The following is a 24,453-nucleotide window of genomic DNA, read 5'->3' as shown; positions in this document are numbered from 1 at the left end:
GCAGGCCAGTATAGTACCTGCACTCTTTTACTACAAAGCCACGCTGTTGTAACACATGTAAAACTTTACTATGCAAAGCGAAAGCCATTTATCAACAACACCCAGAAACACTGTGTTCATCTAAGTTGGACTGATGCAATGTGGAAAAGTGTTCTGTGGTCTGACGAGTCCACATTTCAAATTGTTTTTGGAAACTGTGGATGTCGTGACCAAAGAGGAAAAGAACCATCCGGACTGTTGTTGGCGCAAAGTCTAAAAGCCAGCATCTGTGATGGTATGGGGGTGTATTAGTGCCCAAGACATGGGTAACTTACACATCTGTGAAGGCACCATTAATGCTGAAAGGTACATACAGGTTTTGGAGCAACATATGTTGCCATCCAAGCAACGTTACCATGGACGCCCCTGCTTATTTCAGCAAGACAATGCCAAGCCACGTGTTACAACAGCGTGGCTTCGTAGTAAAAGAGTGCGGGTACTAGACTGGCCTGCCTGTAGTCCAGACCTGTGTGGCGCATTATGAAGCCTAAAATAGCACAACGGACTGTTGAACAACTTAAGCTGTACATCAAGCAAGAATGGGAAAGAATTCCACCTGAGAAGCTTCAAAAATGTGTCTCCTCGGTTCCCAAACGTTTACTGAGTGTTGTTAAAAGGAAAGGCCATGTAACACAGTGGTAAAAATGCCCCTGTGACAACTTTTTTGCAGTGTGTTGCAGCCATTAAATTTAAAGTTAATGATTATTTGCCAAAAAAAATAACGTTTCTCAGTTCGAACATTAAATATCTTGTCTTTGCTGTCTATTCAATTGAATATAAGCTGAAAAGGATTAGCAAATCATTGTATTCTGTTTTTATTTACCATTTGCACAACGTGACAACTTCACTGGTTTTGGGTTTTGTATTATAAAGAGTAGAGATGTCTGATAATATCGGACTGCCGATATTATCGGCCGATAAATGTAATATCGGAAATTATTGGTATCGGTTTCAAAATTATCGATATCGGTTTCAAAAAGTCAAATTTCTGACTTTTTAAAACGCCGCTGTGTACACGAACATAGGGAGAAGTACAGAGCACCAATAAACCTTAAAGGCCCAGTCACATAATATCTACAGCTTTTCACACACACAAGTGAATGCAAGGCATACTTGGTCAAAAGCCATACAGGTCACATTGAGGGTGGCCGTATAAACAACTTTACCACTGTTACAAATATGCGCCACACTGTGAACCCACACCAAACAAGAATGACAAACACATTTCGGGAGAACATCTGCACCGTAACACAACTTAAACACAACAGAACAAATACCCAGAATCCATTGCAGCATTAACTCTTCCGGGACGCTATAATATACCCCCCCCGGTAACCTCAACCCCGCCCACCTCAACCTCCTCATGCTCTCTCAGGGAGAGCATGTCCTAAATTCCAAGCCGCTGTTTTGAGGCATGTTAAAAAAATAATGCACTTTGTGACTTCAATAATAAATATGGCAGTGCCATGTTGGCATTTTTTTCCCATAACTTGAGTTAATTTATTTTGGAAAACCTTGTTACATTGTTTAATGCATCCAGCGGGGCATCACAACAAAATTAGGCATAATAATGTGTTAATTCCACCACTGTATATATCAGTATCGGTTGATATCGGAATCGGTAATTAAGAGTTGGACAATATTGGATATAAGCAAAAAAGCCATTATCGGACATCTCTAATAAAGAGACTTTTAATGTTTAATAGGTGCGGGCTCTTGCTGACAAATACTCCCTGGCGGTCCACATGGACGGAGCCCGGCTGATGAACGCCGCAGTGGCGCTGGGGGTGTCGGCGTCCGCCATACTGCAGCACACACACACTGTTAGCGTGTGTCTCTCCAAGGTAGGGCCCATTTACACTGCTGATTGCCGGATTTGACCCTTTCCTCAAGCGTTTTGTCTTGCTGTGCCAGGGACTAGGGGCCCCGGTGGGAACCATGCTAGCCGGCCCCAAAGACTTCATATCCCGGGCGCTGAGGTGTCGTAAAGCCCTTGGTGGCGGGATGCGTCAGGCCGGCGTACTTGCGGCGGCGGGAAAACTCTCTTTGCTGGAGATGGTTGGAAGACTACAAGAAGATCACGACGAGGCAAAAATGTTTGCCCAAGGTTTTTACATTTTTTTTCCTGACCAATCTGGTGTCCATTGCGGTCGTCCATGAAGGTAACAGTCTGACTCTCGCCAGCTCTGCAGAACTGTGAGCCGGCTCTGTTTGCCGTGGACACGGCCGCCGTGGAGACCAACATTCTGCGTTTCCAAATCCAAGAGCCCACCTTGAGTCCCTCGGAGTTCTGTAGACGCATGGCCCGGGTCGGCGAGGGAGAGGAGGACGCACTGGGGCAGGGGGTTCAAGTCCTCATGTATCCCCATTTTGGGAATTGCGTTCGAGCCGTCTGGCATGTGGGGATATCGCCCGAGGACACGCGGCTGGCCATCCGGAAGATGCACTTTGTGGCCCGGCAATACTCCAAGAAAAAACAGAGGGGATTGTAAAACATTTTTGCAGAAAATCGACGCACAACTTGGGGACTTCTGTAGTGTAAGGTGGGGAAACTGTTTAGAATGTGGAAATCAATAACCAAATTAGGGATGTCCCGATCCAGGTTTTTGCATTTCCGATCCGATACCGATACTGACCGATACCGATACTGACCGATACTGGCCTATCCGAAGCATGTATTAAAGTTTAAAGTTATTTAGCCTACTTAGTTGTCAGAATCATGTTGAAAAGGGTTTTAGTACTCTTGATAACAACTAGCCAGCTGAATTAGGGGAGTTTGAATAATACACAATGGTTGGTAACAAGAAACTGACCTGTTTATTCAAGGATAAACACAAAATAGACAAAATTATACATGACAAACAGAAATGGCATCATTGAACTAGGGCTGGGCGATATGGCGTTTTTTTAATATTGCGATATTTTAATATATATATACATTATACAATATATACATTGCCGGCAGTAAGTCGGACACGTTTCCAGTGAGGGTTGGACTCCGCCAAGGCTGCCCTTTGTCACCGATTCTGTTCATAACCTTTATGGACAGAGTTTCTAGGCGCAGTCAAGGCGTTGAGGGGATCTGGTTTGGTGGCTGCAGGATTAGGTCACTGCTTTTTGCAGATGATGTGGTCCTGATGGCTTCATCTGGCCAGGATCTTCAGCTCTCGCTGGATCGGTTCGCAGCCGAGTGTGAAGCGACTGCGATGAGAATCAGCACCTCCAAGTCCGAGTCCATGGTTCTCGCCCGGAAAAGGGTGGAATGCCATCTTCGGGTTGGGGAGGAGACCCTGACCCAAGTGGAGGAGTTCAAGTACCTCGGAGTCTTGTTCACGAGTGAGGGAAGAGTGGATCGTGAGATCGACAGGCGGATCGGTGCGGCATCTTCAGTAATGCGGACGCTGTATCGATCCGTTGTGGTGAAGAAGGAGCTGAGCCGGAAGGCAAAGCTCTCAATTTACCGGTCGATCTACGTTCCCATCCTCACCTATGGTCATGAGCTTTGGGTTATGACCGAAAGGACAAGATCACGGGTACAAGCGGCCGAAATGAGTTTCCTCCGCCGGGTGGCGGGGCTCTCCCTTAGAGATAGGGTGAGAAGCTCTGTCATCCGGGGGGAGCTCAAAGTAAAGCCTCTGCTCCTCCACATCGAGAGGAGCCAGATGAGGTGGTTCGGGCATCTGGTCAGGATGCCACCCGATCGCCTCTCTCGGGAGGTGTTTAGGGCACGTCCGACCGGTAGGAGGCCACGGGGAAAACCCAGGACACGCTGGGAAGACTAGGTCTCCCGGCTGGCCTGGGAACGCCTCGGGATCCCCCGGGAAGAGCTGGACGAAGTGGCTGGGGAGAGGGAAGTCTGGGCTTCCCTGCTTAGGCTGCTGCCCCCGCGACCCGACCTCGGATAAGCGGAAGAAGATGGATGGATGGATGGATATTTTAAGGCCATATTGCGATACACGATATATATCTCGATATTTTGCCTTAGCCTTGAATGAACACTTGATGCATATAATCACAGCAGTATGATGATTCTATGTGTTTTGATTGATTGATTGAGACTTTTATTAGTAGGTTGCACAGTGAAGTACATATTCCGTACAATTGACCACTAAATGGTAACACCCCAATAAGTTTTTCAACTGGTTTAAGTCGGGGTCCACTTAAATGGATTCATGATACAGATATATACTATCAGATATATACTATCATCATAATACAGTCATCACACAATATAATCACATTGAATTATTTACATTATTTATAATCCAGGGTGTGGAGGGGGGCGCCGGATGTAAGTGTCAAAAAGACAGCCAAAAGAGTTTGATATGAGAATAAATCTAAAGTTAAAATATAGGGTAGAAATGCACCCATTTGCAGGAAATGTAGTCTTGATTTTCAACATTTTCTTTCAAGGCTTGCATGTCTACATTAAAACATTCTTCTTCATACTGCATTAATATATGCTACTTTTAAACGTTCATGCAGAGAAGGAAATCACAACTAAAAAAGTCACTAATTTTTTCATACGGTGTTGATGTGGAAATTTATGCCTCTGCATTTTGATGGTGTGGGCGTGTGGCACCGAATGGAGATAAGCGTCTCGACAGACGTCACAATATTTGAACAATGATGACGAAAACTGTTGTCTCTGTCGTGTCCGTGTGTCGAAAATCGTTATGCGCTTAGTTTTTTATTTGATTTTGTGCGTGGCATAGATTTGCTATGCGCAGAGGACGCTTAAACAGTGCGCAATTGCACAGGCGAGCACCTTAGAGGGAGCGTTGCTCGCACGGCTGCGCTAGCATCACAGCTAACGTTAGCCGTGCTGCTACCTCTCTGCTCGGGGAGGACGTATACGTATGTGACGTATGACGTGACAGTATGTGACGTGTGTAAGAAGGTGCACTTGCTGTCTGTGAGAGGGAGACACAGGAAAGAGTGAGAAGAGCCTGTCGTGTAATGGCAGCAGCTAAAAGCAACTGCGTGAGAATCCACAGAGCTGTGGATGTGTTGAAGGTGGGCTGGAAAATGCGGAACGGAAATTAGGGAGCAGCAGAAAAGTGGAATGTATTATTTCAATCGGTGCGTTGGAAAACACGGACCGGAGGTTTTTTTTAAACTGGATCTGGATCGGCATTTTCCCATGCCTTGCCGATACGCAATTTTTGGCAAATATCAGCAGCCGATCCGATCCAAATATCGGATCGGGACATCCCTAAACCAAATATCTACAAACCCGTTTCCATATGAGTTGGGAAATTGTGTTAGATGTAAATACAAACGGAATACAATGATTTGCAAATCCTTTTCAACCCATATTCAGTTGAATATGCTACAAAGACAACATATTTGATGTTCAAACTGATAAACTTTTTTTTTTGTGTGCAAATAATCATTAACTTTAGAATTTGATGCCAGCAACACGTGACAAAGAAGTTGGGAAAGGTGGCAATAAATACTGATAAAGTTGAGGAATGCTCATCAAACACTTATTTGGAACATCCCACAGGTGAACAGGCAAATTGGGAACAGGTGGGTGCCATGATTGGGTATAAAAGTAGATTCCATGAAATGCTCAGTCATTCACAAACAAGGATGGGGCGAGGGTCACCACTTTGTCAACAAATGCGTGAGCAAATTGTTGAACAGTTTAAGAAAAACTTTTCTCAACCAGCTATTGCAAGGACTTTAGGGATTTCACCATCTACGGTCCGTAATATCATCAAAGGGTTCAGAGAATCTGGAGAAATCACTGCACGTAAGCAGCTAAGCCCGTGACCTTCGATCCCTCAGGCTGTACTGCATCAACAAGCGACATCAGTGTGTAAAGGATATCACCACATGGGCTCAGGAACACTTCAGAAACCCACTGTCAGTAACTACAGTTGGTCGCTACATCTGTAAGTGCAAGTTAAAAGTCTCCTATGCAAGGCGAAAACCGTTTATCAACAACACCCAGAAACGCCGTCGGCTTCGCTGGGCCTGAGCTCATCTAAGATGGACTGATACAAAGTGGAAAAGTTTCAAATTGTTTTTGGAAACTGTGGACGTCGTGTCCTCTGGACCAAAGAGGAAAAGAACCATCCGGATTGTTCTAGGCGCAAAGTGTAAAAGCCAGGATCTGTGATGGTATGGGGGTGTATTAGTGCCCAAGACATGGGTAACTTACACATCTGTGAAGGCACCATTAATGCTGAAAGGTACATACAGGTTTTGGAGCAACATATGTTGCCATCCAAGCAACGTTACCATGGACGCCCCTGCTTATTTCAGCAAGACAATGCCAAGCCACGTGTTACATCAACGTGGCTTCATAGTAAAAGAGTGTGGGTACTAGACTGGCCTGCCTGTAGTCCAGACCTGTCTCCCATTGAAAATGTGTGGCGCATTATGAAGCCTAAAATACCACAACGGAGACCCCCGGACTGTTGAACAACTTAAGCTGTACATCAAGCAAGAACGGGAAATAATTCCACCTGAGAAGCTTCAAAAATGTGTCTCCTCAGTTCCCAAACGTTTACTGAGTGTTGTTAAAAGGAAAGGCCATGTAACACAGTGGTGAACATGCCCTTTCCCAACTACTTTGGCACGTGTTGCAGCCATGAAATTCTAAGTTAATTATTATTTGCAAAAAAAAAAAAAAGTTTATGAGTTTGAACATCAAATATGTTGTCTTTGTAGCGCATTCAACTGAATATGGGTTGAAAAGCATTTGTAAATCATTGTACCGGGTATTCTGTTTATATTTACATCTAACACAATTTCCCAACTCATATGGAAACGGGGTTTGTACATTCAGCCTGTGTCATGGATCGTGATGCATAGGCTACTGGTTTCCAGTGTTCACCATCAATCAGCCTGTAGTAAAACTCCACCCAGTCCAATCTTTTGAAGCATCTGTTGACACCTTTGTTTTCTTTGTAGGGTCGAAGAATGTCAGCACAGGTGCAGTAGTGAGTGTTTCCTTCAGTCTCGTGCCTGGACGTCCACTTGAACTCTGTGTCATTGTGAAGGAGTTCACGAATGCAGGATGTTTTCACAGCAAGCTTTGGGATGAATTTGCCAACATAGTTGACCACGCCCAATATATACGCTGTACACCTGTGTATTTTTTCCTCATCAGGTTGAACGTCATGTGCACTGAGCTTGTCTCCCAGAAAAACTATTTCTGACACTCCAAACTGGCACTTCTTTTTGTTTAATTTGAGTCCACATTTTTGTACTCTTTCCAACACTTTGGTCAGCCTTTCGTTGTGTTCTTTTGCTGTTCTTCCCCACACAGCAATGTCGTCGATGTACACTCGCACGCCTTCCAAGCCTCCAATGATATGTTCCGTTGCTCTATGGCATGGGTGTCAAACTCTCAAAATTTGGCCCGCCGTGTAATTTCACTTGGCCCTTGAGGCGATATCAAATTAACACTAAAGCTGGCCCGCCGATTATATATTGCGACGGTGCCACGGTAACACCGCATTCACCACTAATTCTAATACTTGCCAACCCTCCTGGGAGTCTTCCAAGCTTCAGCACCCCTCCCGAAAATCGTCACGTAAAAGCAGTCCAACGATAGCTGGCCCAGTCACATAACATGTGCGGCTTCTGCACGCACACACAATTGAATGCAATGCATACTTGGTCAACAGCCATACAGGTCACACTGAGGGTAGTCGAATAAAAAACTTTAACACTGTTACAAATATGCGCCACACTGTGAATCCACACCAAACAAGAATGACAAACACATTTCGGGAGAACATCCGCACCGTAACACAACATAAACACAACAGAACATATACCCAAACCCTTTGTCGCACTAACTCTTCCGGGACGCTACAAGGTGTGTGTGTATGGGGGGGAGGTTTGGTGGTAGCCGGGGTTTATTTTGTAGCGTCCCGGAAGAGTTAGTGCTGCAAAGGATTCTGGGTATTTGTTCTGTTGTTCATTTTTTAAATGTTTTTATTTTTTATAAATGGCTGTGATGATAATGTCAATGAGGGATTTCTAATCACTACTATGTTGGAATTCTTATTAATATTGATACTGTTGTTGATATTATTCATTTTTGTTTGACTACCTTTTTTGTTTTGTGTCATGTTTGTGTGTCCTCAATTGCTCTGTTGATTGCTATTCCTGAATGTTGCTGGGCCGGTTTTGGAATTGGAATTGTATTAATATTGTATTATTGTGTATTATTTTGTTGGATTGATTAATAAATTAATAATAAAAAAAATAAACGAGTTTGACATTAGTGCAAAGTTCTGCACGCACACACAATTGAATGCAACGCATACTTCGTCAACAGCCATACAGGTCACACTGAGGGTAGTCGAATAAAAAACTTTTAACACTGTTACAAATATGCGCCACACTGTGAATCCACACCAAACAAGAATGACAAACACATTTCGGGAGAACATCCGCACCGTAACCCAACATAAACACAACAGAACATATACCCAAACCCTTTGCCGCACTAACTCTTCCGGGACGCTACAAGGTGTGTGTGTATGGGGGGGAGGTTTGGTGGTAGCCGGGGTGTATTTTGTAGCGTCCCGGAAGAGTTAGTGCTGCAAAGGATTCTGGGTATTTGTTCTGTTGTGCGACACTATTGTTCATTTTTTATAAATGGCTGTGATGATAATGTCAATGAGGGATTTCTAATCACTACTATGTTGGAATTCTTATTAATATTGATACTGTTGTTGATATTATTCATTTTTGTTTGACTACTGTTTGGATTGTTTTGTGTCATGTTTGTGTGTCCTCAATTGCTCTGTTGATTGCTATTCTGAATGTTGCTGGGCCGGTTTTGGAATTGGAATTGTATTAATATTGTATTATTGTGTATTATTTTGTTGGATTGATTAATAAATTAATAATAAAAAAAACAAACGAGTTTGACATTAGTGCAAAGTTCTGCACGCACACACAATTGAATGCAAGGCATACTTCGTCAACAGCCATACAGGTCACACTGAGGGTAGTCGAATAAAAAACTTTAACACTGCTACAAATATGCGCCACACTGTGAATCCACACCAAACAAGAATGACAAACACATTTCGGGAGAACATCCGCACCGTAACCCAACATAAACACAACAGAACATATACCCAAACCCTTTGCCGCACTAACTCTTCCGGGACGCTACAAGGTGTGTGTGTATGGGGGGGAGGTTTGGTGGTAGCCGGGGTGTATTTTGTAGCGTCCCGGAAGAGTTAGTGCTGCAAAGGATTCTGGGTATTTGTTCTGTTGTGCGACACTATTGTTCATTTTTTAAATGTTTTTATTTTTTATTTGTAATCACTACTATGTTGGAATTCTTATTAATATTGATACTGTTGTTGATGTTATTCATTTTTGTTTGACTACTGTTTGGATTGTTTTGTGTCATGTTTGTGTGTCCTCAATTGCTCTGTTGATTGCTATTCTGAATGTTGCTGGGCCGGTTTTGGAATTGGAATTGTATTAATATTGTATTATTGTGTATTATTTTGTTGGATTGATTAATAAATTAATAATAAAAAAAATAAACGAGTTTGACATTAGTGCAAAGTTCTGCACGCACACACAATTGAATGCAACGCATACTTCGTCAACAGCCATACAGGTCACACTGAGGGTAGTCGAATAAAAAACTTTAACACTGTTACAAATATGCGCCACACTGAATCCACACCAAACAAGAATGACAAACACATTTCGGGAGAACATCCGCACCGTAACACAACATAAACACAACAGAACAAATACCCAAACCCTTTGCCGCACTAACTCTTACAAGACGCTACAAGGTGTGTGTGTATGGGGGGGAGGTTTGGTGGTAGCCGGGGTGTATTTTGTAGCGTCCCGGAAGAGTTAGTGCTGCAAAGGATTCTGGGTATTTGTTCTGTTGTGCGACACTATTGTTCATTTTTTAAATGTTTTTATTTTTTATTTGTAATCACTACTATGTTGGAATTCTTATTAATATTGATACTGTTGTTGATATTATTAATTTTTGTTTGACTACCGTTTGGATTGTTTTGTGTCATGTTTGTGTGTCCTCAATTGCTCTGTTGATTGCTATTCTGAATGTTGCTGGGCCGGTTTTGGAATTGGAATTGTATTAATATTGTATTATTGTGTATTATTTTGTTGGATTGATTAATAAATTAATAATTAAAAAACAAACGAGTTTGACATTAGTGCAAAGTTCTGCACGCACACACAATTGAATGCAAGGCATACTTCGTCAACAGCCATACAGGTCACACTGAGGGTAGCCGAATAAAAAACTTTAACACTGTTACAAATATGCGCCACACTGTGAATCCACACCAAACAAGAATGACAAACACATTTCGGGAGAACATCCGCACCGTAACACAACATAAACACAACAGAACAAATACCCAAACCCTTTGCCGCACTAACTCTTCTGGGACGCTACAAGGTGTGTGTGTATGGGGGGGAGGTTTGGTGGTAGCCGGGGTGTATTTTGTAGCGTCCCGGAAGAGTTAGTGCTGCAAAGGATTCTGGGTATTTGTTCTGTTGTGCGACACTATTGTTCATTTTTTAAATGTTTTTATTTTTTATAAATGGCTGTGATGATAATGTCAATGAGGGATTTCTAATCACTACTATGTTGGAATTCTTATTAATATTAATACTGTTGTTGATATTCATTTTTGTTTGACTACCGTTTGGATTGTTTTGTGTCATGTTTGTGTGTCCTCAATTGCTCTGTTGATTGCTATTCTGAATGTTGCTGGGCCGGTTTTGGAATTGGAATTGTATTAATATTGTATTATTGTGTATTATTTTGTTGGATTGATTAATAAATTAATTTTTTTTTTTAAACCGAGTTTGACATAAGTGCAATGTTCTGCACGCACACACAATTGAATGCAAGGCATACTTCGTCAACAGCCATACAGGTCACACTGAGGGTAGTCGAATAAAAAACTTTAACACTGTTACAAATATGCGCCACACTGTGAATCCACACCAAACAAGAATGACAAACACATTTCGGGAGAACATCCGCACCGTAACCCAACATAAACACAACAGAACATATACCCAAACCCTTTGCCGCACTAACTCTTCCGGGACGCTACAAGGTGTGTGTGTATGGGGGGGAGGTTTGGTGGTAGCCGGGGTGTATTTTGTAGCGTCCCGGAAGAGTTAGTGCTGCAAAGGATTCTGGGTATTTGTTCTGTTGTGCGACACTATTGTTCATTTTTTTAAATGTTTTTATTTTTTATAAATGGCTGTGATGATAATGTCAATGAGGGATTTCTAATCACTACTATGTTGGAATTCTTATTAATATTAATACTGTTGTTGATATTCATTTTTGTTTGACTACCGTTTGGATTGTTTTGTGTCATGTTTGTGTGTCCTCAATTGCTCTGTTGATTGCTATTCTGAATGTTGCTGGGCCGGTTTTGGAATTGGAATTGTATTAATATTGTATTATTTTGTTGGATTGATTAATAAATTAATTTTTTTTTTAAAACCGAGTTTGACATAAGTGCAATGTTCTGCACGCACACACAATTGAATGCAAGGCATACTTCGTCAACAGCCATACAGGTCACACTGAGGGTAGTCGAATAAAAAACTTTAACACTGTTACAAATATGTGCCACACTGTGAATCCACACCAAACAAGAATGACAAACACATTTCGGGAGAACATCCGCACCGTAACACAACAGAACATATACCCAAACCCTTTGCCGCACTAACTCTTCCGGGACGCTACAAGGTGTGTGTGTGTATGGGGGGAGGTTTGGTGGTAGCCGGGGTGTATTTTGTAGCGTCCCGGAAGAGTTAGTGCTGCAAAGGATTCTGGGTATTTGTTCTGTTGTGCGACACTATTGTTCAATTTTTAAATGTTTTTATTTTTTATAAATGGCTGTGATGATAATGTGATTGAGGGATTTATAATCACTACTATGTTGGAATTCTTATTAATATTAATACTGTTGTTGATATTATTCATTTTTGTTTGACTACTGTTTGGATTGTTTTGTGTCATGTTTGTGTGTCCTCAATTTCTCTGTTGATTGCTATTCTGAATGTTGCTAGGCTGGTTTTGGAATTGGAATTGTATTAATATTGTATTATTGTGTATTATTTTGTTGGATTGATTAATAAATTAATAATAAAAAAATAAACGAGTTTGACATTAGTGCAACGTTTAACTTTGCTTAACCCATTCCATAACTAATTTCCATATACTGGAAATGCTAATGGTCTTAAGTGTTGCGCGTGCATACTAATTTTTTTAGTTCGAATTTTCTAAAATGTAAAGTGTTCTAAAATCACAAATAAAACACGTTTTCTTACCCAAAAAAAATCTGCAAATATGCAAGGCTGTGATTTTCATTGGCAAAAAGGCTGGCATTAATCATCCTAATAAAATTGCACAATACATACATTTTTGTGAAATGTTTTCTGGATACAGTACACGCATATTACACGAATAATTACTAAAATTCCTGTAAAAATTCAAAATCACAACACCAAAACAAAAAAGTACTGGCAGCGGTGGGATTCGAACCCACGCCATCGAAATGACTGGAGCCTAAATCCAGCGCCTTAGACCACTCGGCCACGCTACCGTTAGCATACTTGGGAGATTCTACCAATTACAAACTCACGATTACCGCATTTTAAATTGTTTTTTTTTAATATGCTGCTAACTGATTTAACCTAATACATTAAAATAAAAACTACGTAATTTAGCTAGCTAGCTTGTTAAAAAAAAAAAAAGTTAGCAGCAGAGCTCGCCTGAAATGAACGGTAACCGCGACGGAGGAACTAGCGGTTTGTTTGAAAGCGACGCAGCCGAGGAAGTGACTCGACGTTTGTTTACTACTGTTCATAATATTCATGAGAAATACGCACTTAAAAAAAGCGCGTACTAACTTTAAATAGTTGCCTACGGTTCTGCTAAATTGTACGCTTAGTACCAGGATTAGGACTTCCGCATCAGACAGCGCTGCGTTCAAACGCGTCGTCGCGGTTTGAGAGTACAAATTCTCCGTGATGGTAGACGTTTAAAAATCTTCACAGCAGCACTAAAAAAATCCTAAAAACTGGTGTTTATTTTATTTTATATTAACATATCCATATTATCGTAATTAGTATGTCCGTCTCACTATCAGGGCCGTTTGTTGTCCAATTTCCCACAGCCCGAAAGGCGACATCAGGAAAGGGCGGGACTGCCGTGGAACATTGCTGTGGTCCAGTACGTGCCGACAGTCCACGTCCGTGTGGCGGATTGGAACCTCACCTCCTCCGACTAGAACTGCGTCGAACTGCTTGCCTCGGGACCCGCAGGGCTCGTTGGAGAGGCGGTACCGATACACTTGTCTCCATAATAGGAGAAGAAGTCAACAGTTCAACGGGTTCTCATCTTGGCAACGACAACTGTCATCTTACAGGTTGGTTCGGTTAGCTTAATGCATGCATTTAATAGCAGCTAATGGCCGATGCATCGATTGCTAACTACTTTATTTGCATGCATAAATCGATATATTGTCCAGTAGTGCGTCCATGAGGGCATGCATTGTCCACTTGGACCCAGCCTGGGCACCACAACAACAACACCCTCTCTCTAGCATCAAAACATGCAGAAACAGCTAAACCAGGGGTGCCTAATCTATTGACACTGAGGGCCACACACTGATAAACAAAGCATGTGGGGGCCATTTTCAAAACCAATACATTATATAGATTTGTTTCCACCTTTTGGGTTCCCTTCAAGTTTGGTCCAAGGGACCCCAGAAGGGTTTCGGTCATAAAGATGTTAAAAAATAAGTCATATGTTGTTTTGTTTTTTTAATTCAACGCTTAATTCTCTAGATTAACGTCAGGTCTATCTGTTGATCTGGGGCGTCACTAGCTTTTAAGGACAGGGGGGCTTAGCCCCCAGGAAATGCACAGGATGCGAGCAAACGTTACGCACAAGCACAAAACTTCACAAACGGCCAGTGTTGGGACTAACGCGTTACAAAGTAACGCGTTACTGTAACGCCGTTACTATCGGCGGTAACTAGTAATCTAACGCGTTATTTTTTATATTCAGTAACTCCGTTACCGTTACTACATGATGCGTTACTGCGTTATTTTGCGTTATTTTTTATGTAGTATCGGCTAGAAACTGAGAAGATCTGAGTGTTGCAGCGCTGCTGAAGAGGCGACAAAAAAGAGGCGCGCTGTCTGTGTGTACGTGTGTGTGTGTGTGTGTGAGTGTGTGTGTGTGGGAGGGGGCGTGTCTGTGTCTACTATCAAGACGTCATGGCGAACCCCGAAGCCGAGTTTCTTAAAATGGAGATATTTTCAGTACGTTTCTTTTATCGACCACAAAGAAAAGAACATTTTAGTTGAATGTAAGTTTCAAATATGCTGAAACAGCGACAAAAACAACATGCTTCGACGAAGCTAGTAAAGAGACACACACTTCACCTCCACCTCCAACAGCGGCTGGATTTTAATGAGGCACTGCACACTGAAGGTACACACACTCTGTCAATTCTCTTATATACTCTTTCATTTTAAACTTTTAGAGTGTTTGATTATCACATCACTCTAAATGTTTAGACTATAAAGTTCACAAACCTAAAGAGGGATACTAGTGGGCCAGGATAATATTTCCTTTTCTCTAAACTAAGTGGGGAAATGTGTGTAGTGTTCTGGGCTTCAGACATGATTTTATTTCAGAATTCCTTGAGAAAACAATGCCTGGTTAGGCTTTATGTATGTAGTGTGTGCCTTTCTTGTTTTACAGCTATGTTGTTATTATGCTGTTTGTTACTTATGTATGTTAAGTTGCAGCTATTTAAAATAGTTTTGTCAATTTGTTCTGGTCTGAAACAAATTGGCCCTTTAAAACATATCTTTGTCTTTGTGTGTTGTATGTAGAGCACATTGCTTAGCAGAGTTCAGTGATGCAAATGCATGTCAAGTTGATCAACAGATTGTATTATTCTCCAGTACAATAACAGTACTAAAATGAAGGCTAAAAGGGCATTAAATGGGGCCTTAAAAAAAAAAAAATATATATATATATATATATATAAGTAACTAAATAGTTACTTTTCACAGTAACGCATTACTTTTTGGTTTAAGTAACTGAGTTAGTAACTGAGTTACTTTTGAAATAAAGTAACTAGTAACTGTAACTAGTTACTGGTTTTCAGTAACTAACCCAACACTGCAAACGGCTAACAAAGACTTAGAAATTATTCATTGTTATTATTATTATTTAAAAAAAATGCACGGGACGAAATGAAATGCTCCCCGGGACGATGGCTTTTAACCAATTTTTTTCTTTTTCTTTTTATGTATTTATTAATTTTACATTTTATATTGAATGTCTTGGTTTTTCCTCCCTCTGAAAATCCTATGAAATGTTTAACAAGCCATTTTATAATAATCCAACAGCTATTAATGTAACAATACAATAAAACAAATATATTTAATGATGTTTTTTTCATTATTTATCATTTATTTATTTATTTATTTTAACAATAGGCTAATGTACATTACTTTATATACGGTAGATTCTACAAGAAACACAAAACTTAAACACTAAATTATTTACAATTGCACACACAAGGTTTTGTGCAGCTTCACTCATTGTAAAGGAAGATAATGTGCTTCGTACACCTGCAGGACCGCAAGCAATGTCGCAGAGAAAATGCGGACTGGAATTTGAGTGATGTGGGCATTTTCTATATGAACAAGTGGAATGGATTGGATACCGACGCACTAAAGGGGCTCTCTACCTTACGCTACGAAGTGAGGGGAAACTGAGTGAATAATAACAGGTTATATGTATATTTATTTAAACTCATATTCGGGCCACTTTATAATGACTATGTCGGCATGTATTTGTAAAAAAACCAAAAAAAAACCACCAAATTATTTAGGGGGGGCTTAAGAATATTTTAGGGGGGCTTGAGCCCCCCTAAAATAGGCCTAACAACGCCAATGCTGTTGATATAACATATTTTTTTAAATGTTTTGTCCCCAGTTTTGTCAAAACCCATTTTTTTATGATAAAAACCCACAAAATATGATTGATTGAAACTTTTATTAGTAGATTGCACAGTACAGTACATATTCCGTACAATTGACCACTAAATGGTAACACCCCAATACGTTTTCAACTTTTTTAAATCGGGGTCCACGTTAATCAATTGATGGTAATATGATTCATGGTATGCAATATTTTACCTTCCGAAACATTTTCAAAGTGGAATATTTGATTTGATGAGCCTTAAATTAGTCAATAAATATCAACAACATTGATTTTGATCCATTATTATTTTTGAACAATGACAGTTTTATTATTTAAATTATTGGAGATCCAAAAAGGCCCACTTGTAAAAAAAATTTAAAATATGTCATACTTTTTTCTTTTTTTTAATGTATTTTTCATTTATTGCTTAAATCTCTAGATCAACTTCAGGTCTATCTGTTGATATGTATTTTTTATTTTTGTTTTTTATGTTTTACGCCCTTTTTGTCAAAACCCAGTTTTTTATGGCAAATACACAAAACATGCAATATTTTCCTCAAAACATATTTCAAAGTGGAATATTTAATGTGAAGTAATTGGAGCCTTGAATAAGTCAATAATTCATAACAAACATTGATTTTAATTCATTATTATTTTTTGAGCAATGACAGTTTTTTTTTTAAATCTTGGGGATCTAAAAGCGCCCCATTCATTAATGTGTTCAAAATAAGTGATCCATTTATTTTTTTCTTACTTCAACGCTTAAGTCTCTAGATCAACTTCATATCTATCTGTCGATTATAAGTTTAATTTTTTTATTTTTACAATTGCTTTATGTATTTTTGTCAAATAAAACTTAGTTTTTTTATATGACTAACACACAAACTATGCAATATTTTCTTCCAAAAATATTTAAAAGTGAAATATTTAGTAGTATTTGGAGCCTTAAATAGGTCAATAATTCATAACAACATTGATTTTGATTCATTATTATTTATTGAGCAATGACAATTAAAAAAAAAAAATCCTACAAATTCTTGGGGATCAAAAAGGTTATACATTTATTTTATTTTATTATTGTTTTTTTTTAAACTTTTAACGCTTAAGTCCCTAGATCGACTTCAGATCTATCTGTCAATTATAAGTTGTTATAATTTATTTCATGTTGTTTTTATGCACTTTTTGTCACTTTGTTTTTTATATGGCAAACACACAAAATATGCAAAATTTTCCTCAAAAATAATTCAAAGTGGAATATTTGTTGTGATTTAATTGGGGCCGTAAATAGGTCAATAAATAATAACAACATTGATTTTAACCCCTTATTATTTTTGAGCAATGACGGTTTAAAAAAAAAAAGTTCCACAAAAATTATTGGAGATCCAAAAGGGCCCACTTGTAAAAATGTTAAAGACATGTCATACATTTATTTACTTTTTATTTATTTTATATTCAATGCTTAAATCTCTAGATCAACTTCAGGTCTATCTGTTGATATATATATATACAGTATATATATATATATATATATATATATATATATATATATATTTGTTGTTGTTGTTTTGTTTTTGTTTGTTTCTTTAATGTTTATGCCTTTTTTGTCAAAACCCTGTTTTTTATGACAAAAACACAAAGTATGCAATATTTTCCCCAAAACATATTTTAAAGTGTAATATTTGATGTGAAGTACTGTAATTGGAGCCTTAAATGGATCAATAATTCATAACAACATTGGTTTTGATTCATTATTTTTTTTTTGAGCAATGACAGTTTTTGAAAATAAAAATCCCACAAATTCTTGAGTATCAAAAAGGTCATACATTTATTTTATTTTTTATTTATTTTATTTTTTTAAACTTTCAACACTTCAACACTTTTGCAATATGCATTCATATCAATCTGTCGATTTTAAGTTTTTAATATTTTTTCATGTTTGTTTTAATGTACTTTTTGTCAAAGGAAACTTAGTTTTTTATATGGCAAACACGTGCAATATTTTCTCCAAAAAATATTTCAAAGTGTAATATTCGATGTGAAATAATTGGAGCCTTTAATAGATCAATAATTCATAACAGCATTGATTTTGATTCATTATTATTTTTTGAGCAATGACTGTTTTTGAAAAAATCCCAGAAAATGTATTTTATTTATTTATTTATTTTTACTTTCAACAGTTTTGTAATATGAATCCATATACAAGTACAACCCATATAAATCTGTCGATTGTAATTTAAATTTTTTTTTTTCATGTTTGTTTTATGTACTTTTTGTCAAAGGAAACTTTGTTTTTTATATGGCAAACACATAAAATGTGCAAAAAAATATTTCAAAGTGGAATATTTGATGTGAAGTAATTGGAGCCTTAAATAGGTCAATAATTCATAACAACATTGATTTTGATTCATTATTATTTTTTGAGCAATGACAGTTGTTGAAAAAAAAATCCCACATATTCTTGGGGATCAAAAAGGTCATACTTTTATTTTTATTTTTTTAACTTTAAAACACTTTACCACTTTTGCATTATGGATCCATATAAATCTGTCGATTTATACGTTTTTATATATTTTCTAATGTTTGTTTTATGTACTTTTTGTCAAAGGAAACTTTGTTTTTTTAGATGGCAAACACGCAAAATATGCAAAATCAAAGTGGAATATTTGAAGTGAAGTAATTTGAGTCTTAAATAGATCAATAATTCATAACGACATCAATTTTGATTCATTATTATTTTTTGAGCAATGCCCGCGGAAGGGAAAAAGCGGTAGAAAATGGATGGATGGGATGAACAGTTTTTGGAAAAAAAAAATCCCACAAATTCTGCGGATCAAAAAGGTCTTACATGTATTTATTTATTTTTTACTTTCAATGCTTAAGTCTCAAAATCGACTTCAGATATATGCGTCTGTGGACGGAGATGTGGCCAGCAGGAGCAAAGGTCACCGCCTCTGTCTATGGTGCTGAGGATGAGCACCATCGGATAGGGCCGGAGCATGGGCTGACGGCGAGACACAGCTGGCAGTACCGGAGGGCACCGACCGCCCACCGGATGGCAAGGCACTCCCTCTCCACCGTGCTATATCGGGTTTCCCGTTCTGACAGTTTCCTGCTGATGTACAGGACGGGGTGGTCGGTGCCCCCCCGGTACTGCCAGCTGTGTCTCGCCGTCAGCCCATGCCCCGCCCCTATCCGATGGTGCTCGTCCTCAGCACCATAGACAGAGGCGATGACCTTTGCTCCTGCAGGCGCGCTGGCCACATCTCCGTCCACAGCGTCGATTTTAATTTTTTAATTTTTTTTTCATGTTTTTTTTATGTACATTTTGTCAAAGGAAACTTTGTTTTTTATATGGCAAACACAAAATGTGCAAAAAAAAAAAATTTCAAAGTGTAATATTTCATGTGAAGTAATTGGAGCCTTAAATAGGTCAATAATTCATAACAACATTGATTTTGATTCATTATTATTTTTTGAGCAATGACAGTTTAGAAAATAAAGTCCCATACATTCTGGGGATCAAAAAGGTCATACATTTTTATTTTTATTTTTTTTTTTTTTAACCTTCAACACTTCTGCCATATAAATCTGTCAATTATAAGTTTTTTTTTGTTTTTTTTCATGTTTGTTTTATGTACTTTTTGTCAAAGGAAACTTTGTTTTTTATATGGCAAACACACAAAATGTGCAAAAAAATATTTCAAAGTGTAATATTTGATGTGAAGTTATTGGAGCCTTAAATAGGTCAATAATTCATAACAACATTGATTTTGATTCATTATTATTTTTTGAGCAATGACAGTTTAGAAAAAAAAGTCCCATTCTGGGGATCAAAAAGGTCACACATTTTTATTTTTTATTTTTAAAAATGTTTTAACCTTCAACACTTCTGCCATATGAATCTATATAAATCTGTCGATTATAAGTTTTTTTTCATGTTTGTTTTATGTACTTTTTGTCAAAGGAAACTTTGTTTTTTATATAGCAAACACACAAAATGTGCAAAATCAAAGTGTAATATTTATGTGAAGTAATTGAAGCCTTAAATAGGTCACTAATTCATAACATTGATTTTGATTTATTATTATTTTTGATCAATGATAGTTTAAAAAAAAACAGCCTGCATGGCATCTTTGTGTTATTTGAGTCAACATTGCAACTTTTTATCATTACATTTCACCTGTCTGCTCTTTTATTCCACTTTTTATGTGTTTGTTTTTTTAAATAATAGTATTTTTAGCTTAATTATGAACCAAACTGCTCATATTTCCATGCTGGCTGTTAAAAGCTGTCTGATCTTTTTAGGATCCACGGAGGACACAATGGAGGACGACCTGATGTTCAGCATGGAGGAGGAGGGCAGCGCCACCAGGCCGCCGATCGTACACCGTCTGACGTCCCTCACCACCGACGAGGAGGACGACGACGACGACGACTTCATCTGCTCCATCCTGGACGAGCCCGCCAAGGAGATCTGCCAGTACATGCAGAACCTGGTCAACAACCGCCAGCTCTCCGACTCGTTCCCCAAAGGCGGCTTCTCGTACAAGGTGGGCCTCGCTCGCACGGCTCCTGGCACGGTTGTCCTGCTCCCGCTTTTTTAGGTGTGATGAAAAGCTGCCTTTTCTCCGCCTCTTAGAGTGACGCAGACAATGTGACGGAAGGTTCGTACAAGGTTTTGTCAGAGAGTGCACGGGTATGTTACCTTTATACATCTCACTCTCCTTCCTCCACCTGACCTGTTTCTTCACTTTGGACTATTATTTCCTTTCATTTGCGTCTTCTACCTACTTCACTGGATTGTGACACGATCCAAAAAAGGATTGCATCCAAAACTCCTAAAAAACTAGCAGCTTTTACATCAAATGCCTGTAAACGGAAAAATGGTACCGCTGTTTTTTTACCGTAAGATTCTGTTGCTGTTTTTACTACGGTAACATCTACGGTCGTTGTTTTTACAGTACATTACTGTAAATAAAAATGGTATCTGTTATTTTTACAGTAAAATGTGGCAACTTAACTGCTGTTTTTTCCCTGTCAAATCTGCGGTTGTTGTTGTTGTTACAGTGCATTACTGTGAATTGAAAAACTTTATTTTTTTCTATTATAAAATTCTGGCGACATTCCTGCCTGTTTTAACTGTATATCCTACTTGTATGTATCATTCAGATTTTTACACAGAATTACTGTAAATGGGGAAAAACAGAACCACTTTTATTTTTACGGTACAATTCTGGCGACTGACCTGATAATTTTTCTTCTGTAAAATCTACGTTCGTTGTGTTTATAGTGCATTACTGTAAATTAAAAAAAAACATACTGTCAGGTTCAAACACTATTAAACAAGACAAGAAGCAAAGAATCAAACAGAGACAGAGTTCAATTTGGCTCAGTGAGGAGAAACGTGGATATCTGTACCCTTGTACAGTGTCATTACGCTCTGCCGTCATTATTTGGACTTTCCCTGATTACATGGCAACAGCTGTTTCTAAAGGGACAGGGGTCGTAAACAGCCATCACCTTTGATTACAAAACAGTTCAAAAGAAAAGGTTGGTTCAAAGAAAATGTCGTAAAAGACTTCAAAGAAGAGGTGATCCTGCTTTCTCTCCGCTTTGTAGTTCTCGGATCAAAACAAAATCTCTCTGTGGATTACAATACATCAAAGAAACAGAACACCTTCATGTTGCTTCCCATCCTACACAGTGGAGTTTTACAAGCCTTCTTCTTGGTAGGATCAAAGACAGCTTTTGTCTTCTCGCCGGGAACTCATGGCAACACAAAGTTTTGTGATAACTTAAATACAATTATTCTGACACATACCACAGTTTGTTTTTTTAGAGTAAAATTCCGCCGACTAAACTGAATTTTTTTTTCTTTCCTAAAATCTACCCTGACGTTTTTTTTGCCGCAAAATCTATGCTTGTTATTTTTACGGTGCATTACTGTAAATGTAAATACGGAACTACTGTTATTTTTACGGTAAAATTTTGGCTACTGACCTGGTGTTTTTTTTTTTCCCCCGTAAAATCTACGTGGACTGATTTGACGTTATTTTCCGTAAAATCTACGCTCGTTGTTTTTACAATGCATTACTGCAAATCAAAAACAGAACTACTTTTATTTTTACTGTAAAATTCTGGTGACTGATCTAAGATTTTTTTTTCCGTAAAGATCTACAGCCCCTGTTTTTACTGTGCATTACTGTAAACTGAAAAATGGTAGCGCTGTTATTTTTAGGATGCAATTCTGGCGACTGAGCTGACATTTATTTTTCTGTCAAATCTATGCTCGTTTTTATAGTGTATGTACTGTAAATTGAAAAACGGGACCACGTTTTTTGTTTTTGTTTTTTTTTACAGTAAAATCTACGGTTGTTGTTTTTACACAGAATTAGTGAAAAAGTGAAAAACGGTACCACTGTTATTTTTAGGGTAAAATTTTGGCGACTGACCTGACGTTTTTTTTGTTTTGTTTTTTAAATCTACTCCATCATTTTTTTCGGCAAAATTTACGCTTGTTGTTTTTACAGTGAATTACTGTAAATTGAAAAAACGGTAACATATTTTTTTTCCGGGAACGTTCTGACGACTGACCTGATGTTTATTTATTTTTTTTAAATCTACTCTCTCATTTTTTTCCGCAAAATTTACACTCGTATGTTTTTACAGTGAATGACTGTAAATTGAAAAACGGTACCATTTTTATTTTTACGGTAAAATTCTGGCGATTGACCTGATGTTTTAAAAAAAAAAAATATATATACTCTATAGTTTTTTTCCTCGAAATGTATGCTTGTTGTTTTTACAGTGAATTACTGTAAATTGAAAAATGGTATCATATTTTTTTTTTCGGGAACGTTCTGGCGACTGACCTGATGTTTTTTTGTTATGTTTTTTTAAACTCTACTCTATCATTTCCCCCCGTAAAATCTAAGCTTGTTGTTTTTACAGTGAATTACTGTAAACGGAAAAACGGTACCACTGTTATTTTTAGGCAAAAATTCTGGCGACTGAGCTATTTGTTTTTTCATCGTAAAATTTATCAGCAAATGCCTCTGGAGTTGTGCAGGGTGCTTGCTGGAAAGTGGGCGACGTTTGTGTACGAGGGAGACGTGGCGAGGGATTGGATTACGCGGCGAGGATTTTGAGTCGCTCCTGACATGATAGACGACCCCCCCCCCCCCCTTTGCAGGGACAGCTATTTTCAGGGGGCGTTCTTGGCCTCCTCCCCGAGCTAACTTGTGTTCTGAAAAGATTGTTTCAAGATTATTCACATCATCCTTCCTTCCTTTCTTTGTGCTTCCTCTTTACACGGTCACAAAACTCACCCTCTCACAACGTGTGCGCATTCTAGCCTCCCTAACTTCATGTGCTTGTCATGACAGGAGACGTGGAAAAATGCGGTGAAAAAGGCCAAAGCCATGCCGGACCCCTGGGCGGAGTTTCACCTGGAGGACAAAGAGACAGAACCGTGCTTACGCTACAGGTGGGAATCACCTGCTCCGATTACAAACTCGGGGTTCTTTAACCCTTTTGGGTTGTAATACACTTTTCCACCACTGGTGGCAGTAATGACAATATCAGACAAACAGAAGAAGTCTGGGGCTGCAGTCATAGAGAAGTTTCTTAAGCGCAAAAAATATGACTAAAGTGGTGAAGCTGTTTTTCATTTGCACTTTAATTTTATTGGCAGTTTTTTTAAGAAACATATATATCATTATATGTATTAATAATTTATTTTAGCACTGCGTAATTGTATGTACAGTATTTTTCGTACTAGAAGGCGCACTTAAAATCCTTTCATTATCTCAAAAATCGACAGTGTGCCTAATGTAAATATTAATTATATTTTTATTTATTTGGTACATGGTGTAATGGTAAATGCTTAAGTCATAGAGAAGTTTTTTAAGCGCAAAAATTATGACTAAACTGGTGAGGCTGTAATTTCATATTCACTTTAATTTTATTGACAGTTTATTTAAAAAACATACCATATTTTTCGGACTATAAGTCGCAGTTTTTTTCATAGTTTGGCCGGGCTCCAGTGCGATTTCCATATGTTTTTTTCCTTCTTTATTATGCATTTTCGGCAGGTGCGACTTATACTCCGGTGCGACTTATACTCCGAAAAATACGGTACACATCATTATATTTATTTTAGCACTGCGTAATTGTATGTGCCGTATTTTTCGTACTACAAGGCGCATTTAAAATCCTTTTAATTTTCTCAAAAATCAACAGTGCGCCTTATAACCCGGTGCGCCTAATGTACATATTAATTCTGCTTTTTTTTTATTTGGTACATGGTGTAATGATGAATGCTAAAGTCATAGAGAGGTTTCTTAAGCGCACAAATTATGACTAAACAAGTGAGGCTGTATTTGCATTTGCAT

General features: G+C 38.4%; 2 protein-coding genes and 1 non-coding gene across 4 annotated transcripts in view; 2 read left to right on the top strand and 1 right to left on the bottom strand.

Annotated features, from left to right (window-relative positions):
* tha1 (threonine aldolase 1) overlaps positions 1-8,931 on the top strand; it is a 20,744-nt gene extending 11,813 nt beyond the window's left edge. Inside the window, exons 5-8 of the mRNA XM_061931736.1 lie at positions 1,746-1,883; positions 1,954-2,146; positions 2,224-2,582; positions 6,964-8,931. Of these exons, the coding sequence (XP_061787720.1) occupies positions 1,746-1,883; positions 1,954-2,146; positions 2,224-2,531 (639 nt within the window). The 3' untranslated portion in view covers positions 2,532-2,582; positions 6,964-8,931. The remainder of the gene's footprint in view (positions 1-1,745; positions 1,884-1,953; positions 2,147-2,223; positions 2,583-6,963) is intronic.
* A 3,640-nt stretch (positions 8,932-12,571) lies between these two features.
* On the bottom strand, positions 12,572-12,653 carry trnal-uag (transfer RNA leucine (anticodon UAG)). The gene has a single exon. It is a non-coding gene; the product is annotated as a tRNA-Leu (tRNA).
* Positions 12,654-13,022: 369 nt separating this feature from the next.
* eef2k (eukaryotic elongation factor 2 kinase) overlaps positions 13,023-24,453 on the top strand; it is a 53,143-nt gene continuing 41,712 nt past the window's right edge. Inside the window, exons 1-5 of one of the 2 annotated variants that reach the window (XM_061931622.1) lie at positions 13,023-13,083; positions 13,227-13,478; positions 20,366-20,610; positions 20,700-20,756; positions 23,446-23,546. In XM_061931622.1, the coding sequence (XP_061787606.1) occupies positions 20,383-20,610; positions 20,700-20,756; positions 23,446-23,546 (386 nt within the window). In that variant the 5' untranslated portion in view covers positions 13,023-13,083; positions 13,227-13,478; positions 20,366-20,382. Of the gene's footprint in view, positions 13,084-13,165; positions 13,479-20,365; positions 20,611-20,699; positions 20,757-23,445; positions 23,547-24,453 lie in introns of those variants that run through there. The other variant, XM_061931621.2, reaches the window with a different exon arrangement.

This window comes from Nerophis lumbriciformis, linkage group LG39 (genome assembly GCF_033978685.3).
Source record: "Nerophis lumbriciformis linkage group LG39, RoL_Nlum_v2.1, whole genome shotgun sequence".
Classification (NCBI taxonomy): Eukaryota; Metazoa; Chordata; class Actinopteri; order Syngnathiformes; family Syngnathidae; genus Nerophis; species Nerophis lumbriciformis.
Note: the sequence above shows the minus strand (reverse complement) of the source record. Positions and strands in the feature narration are given on the sequence as shown.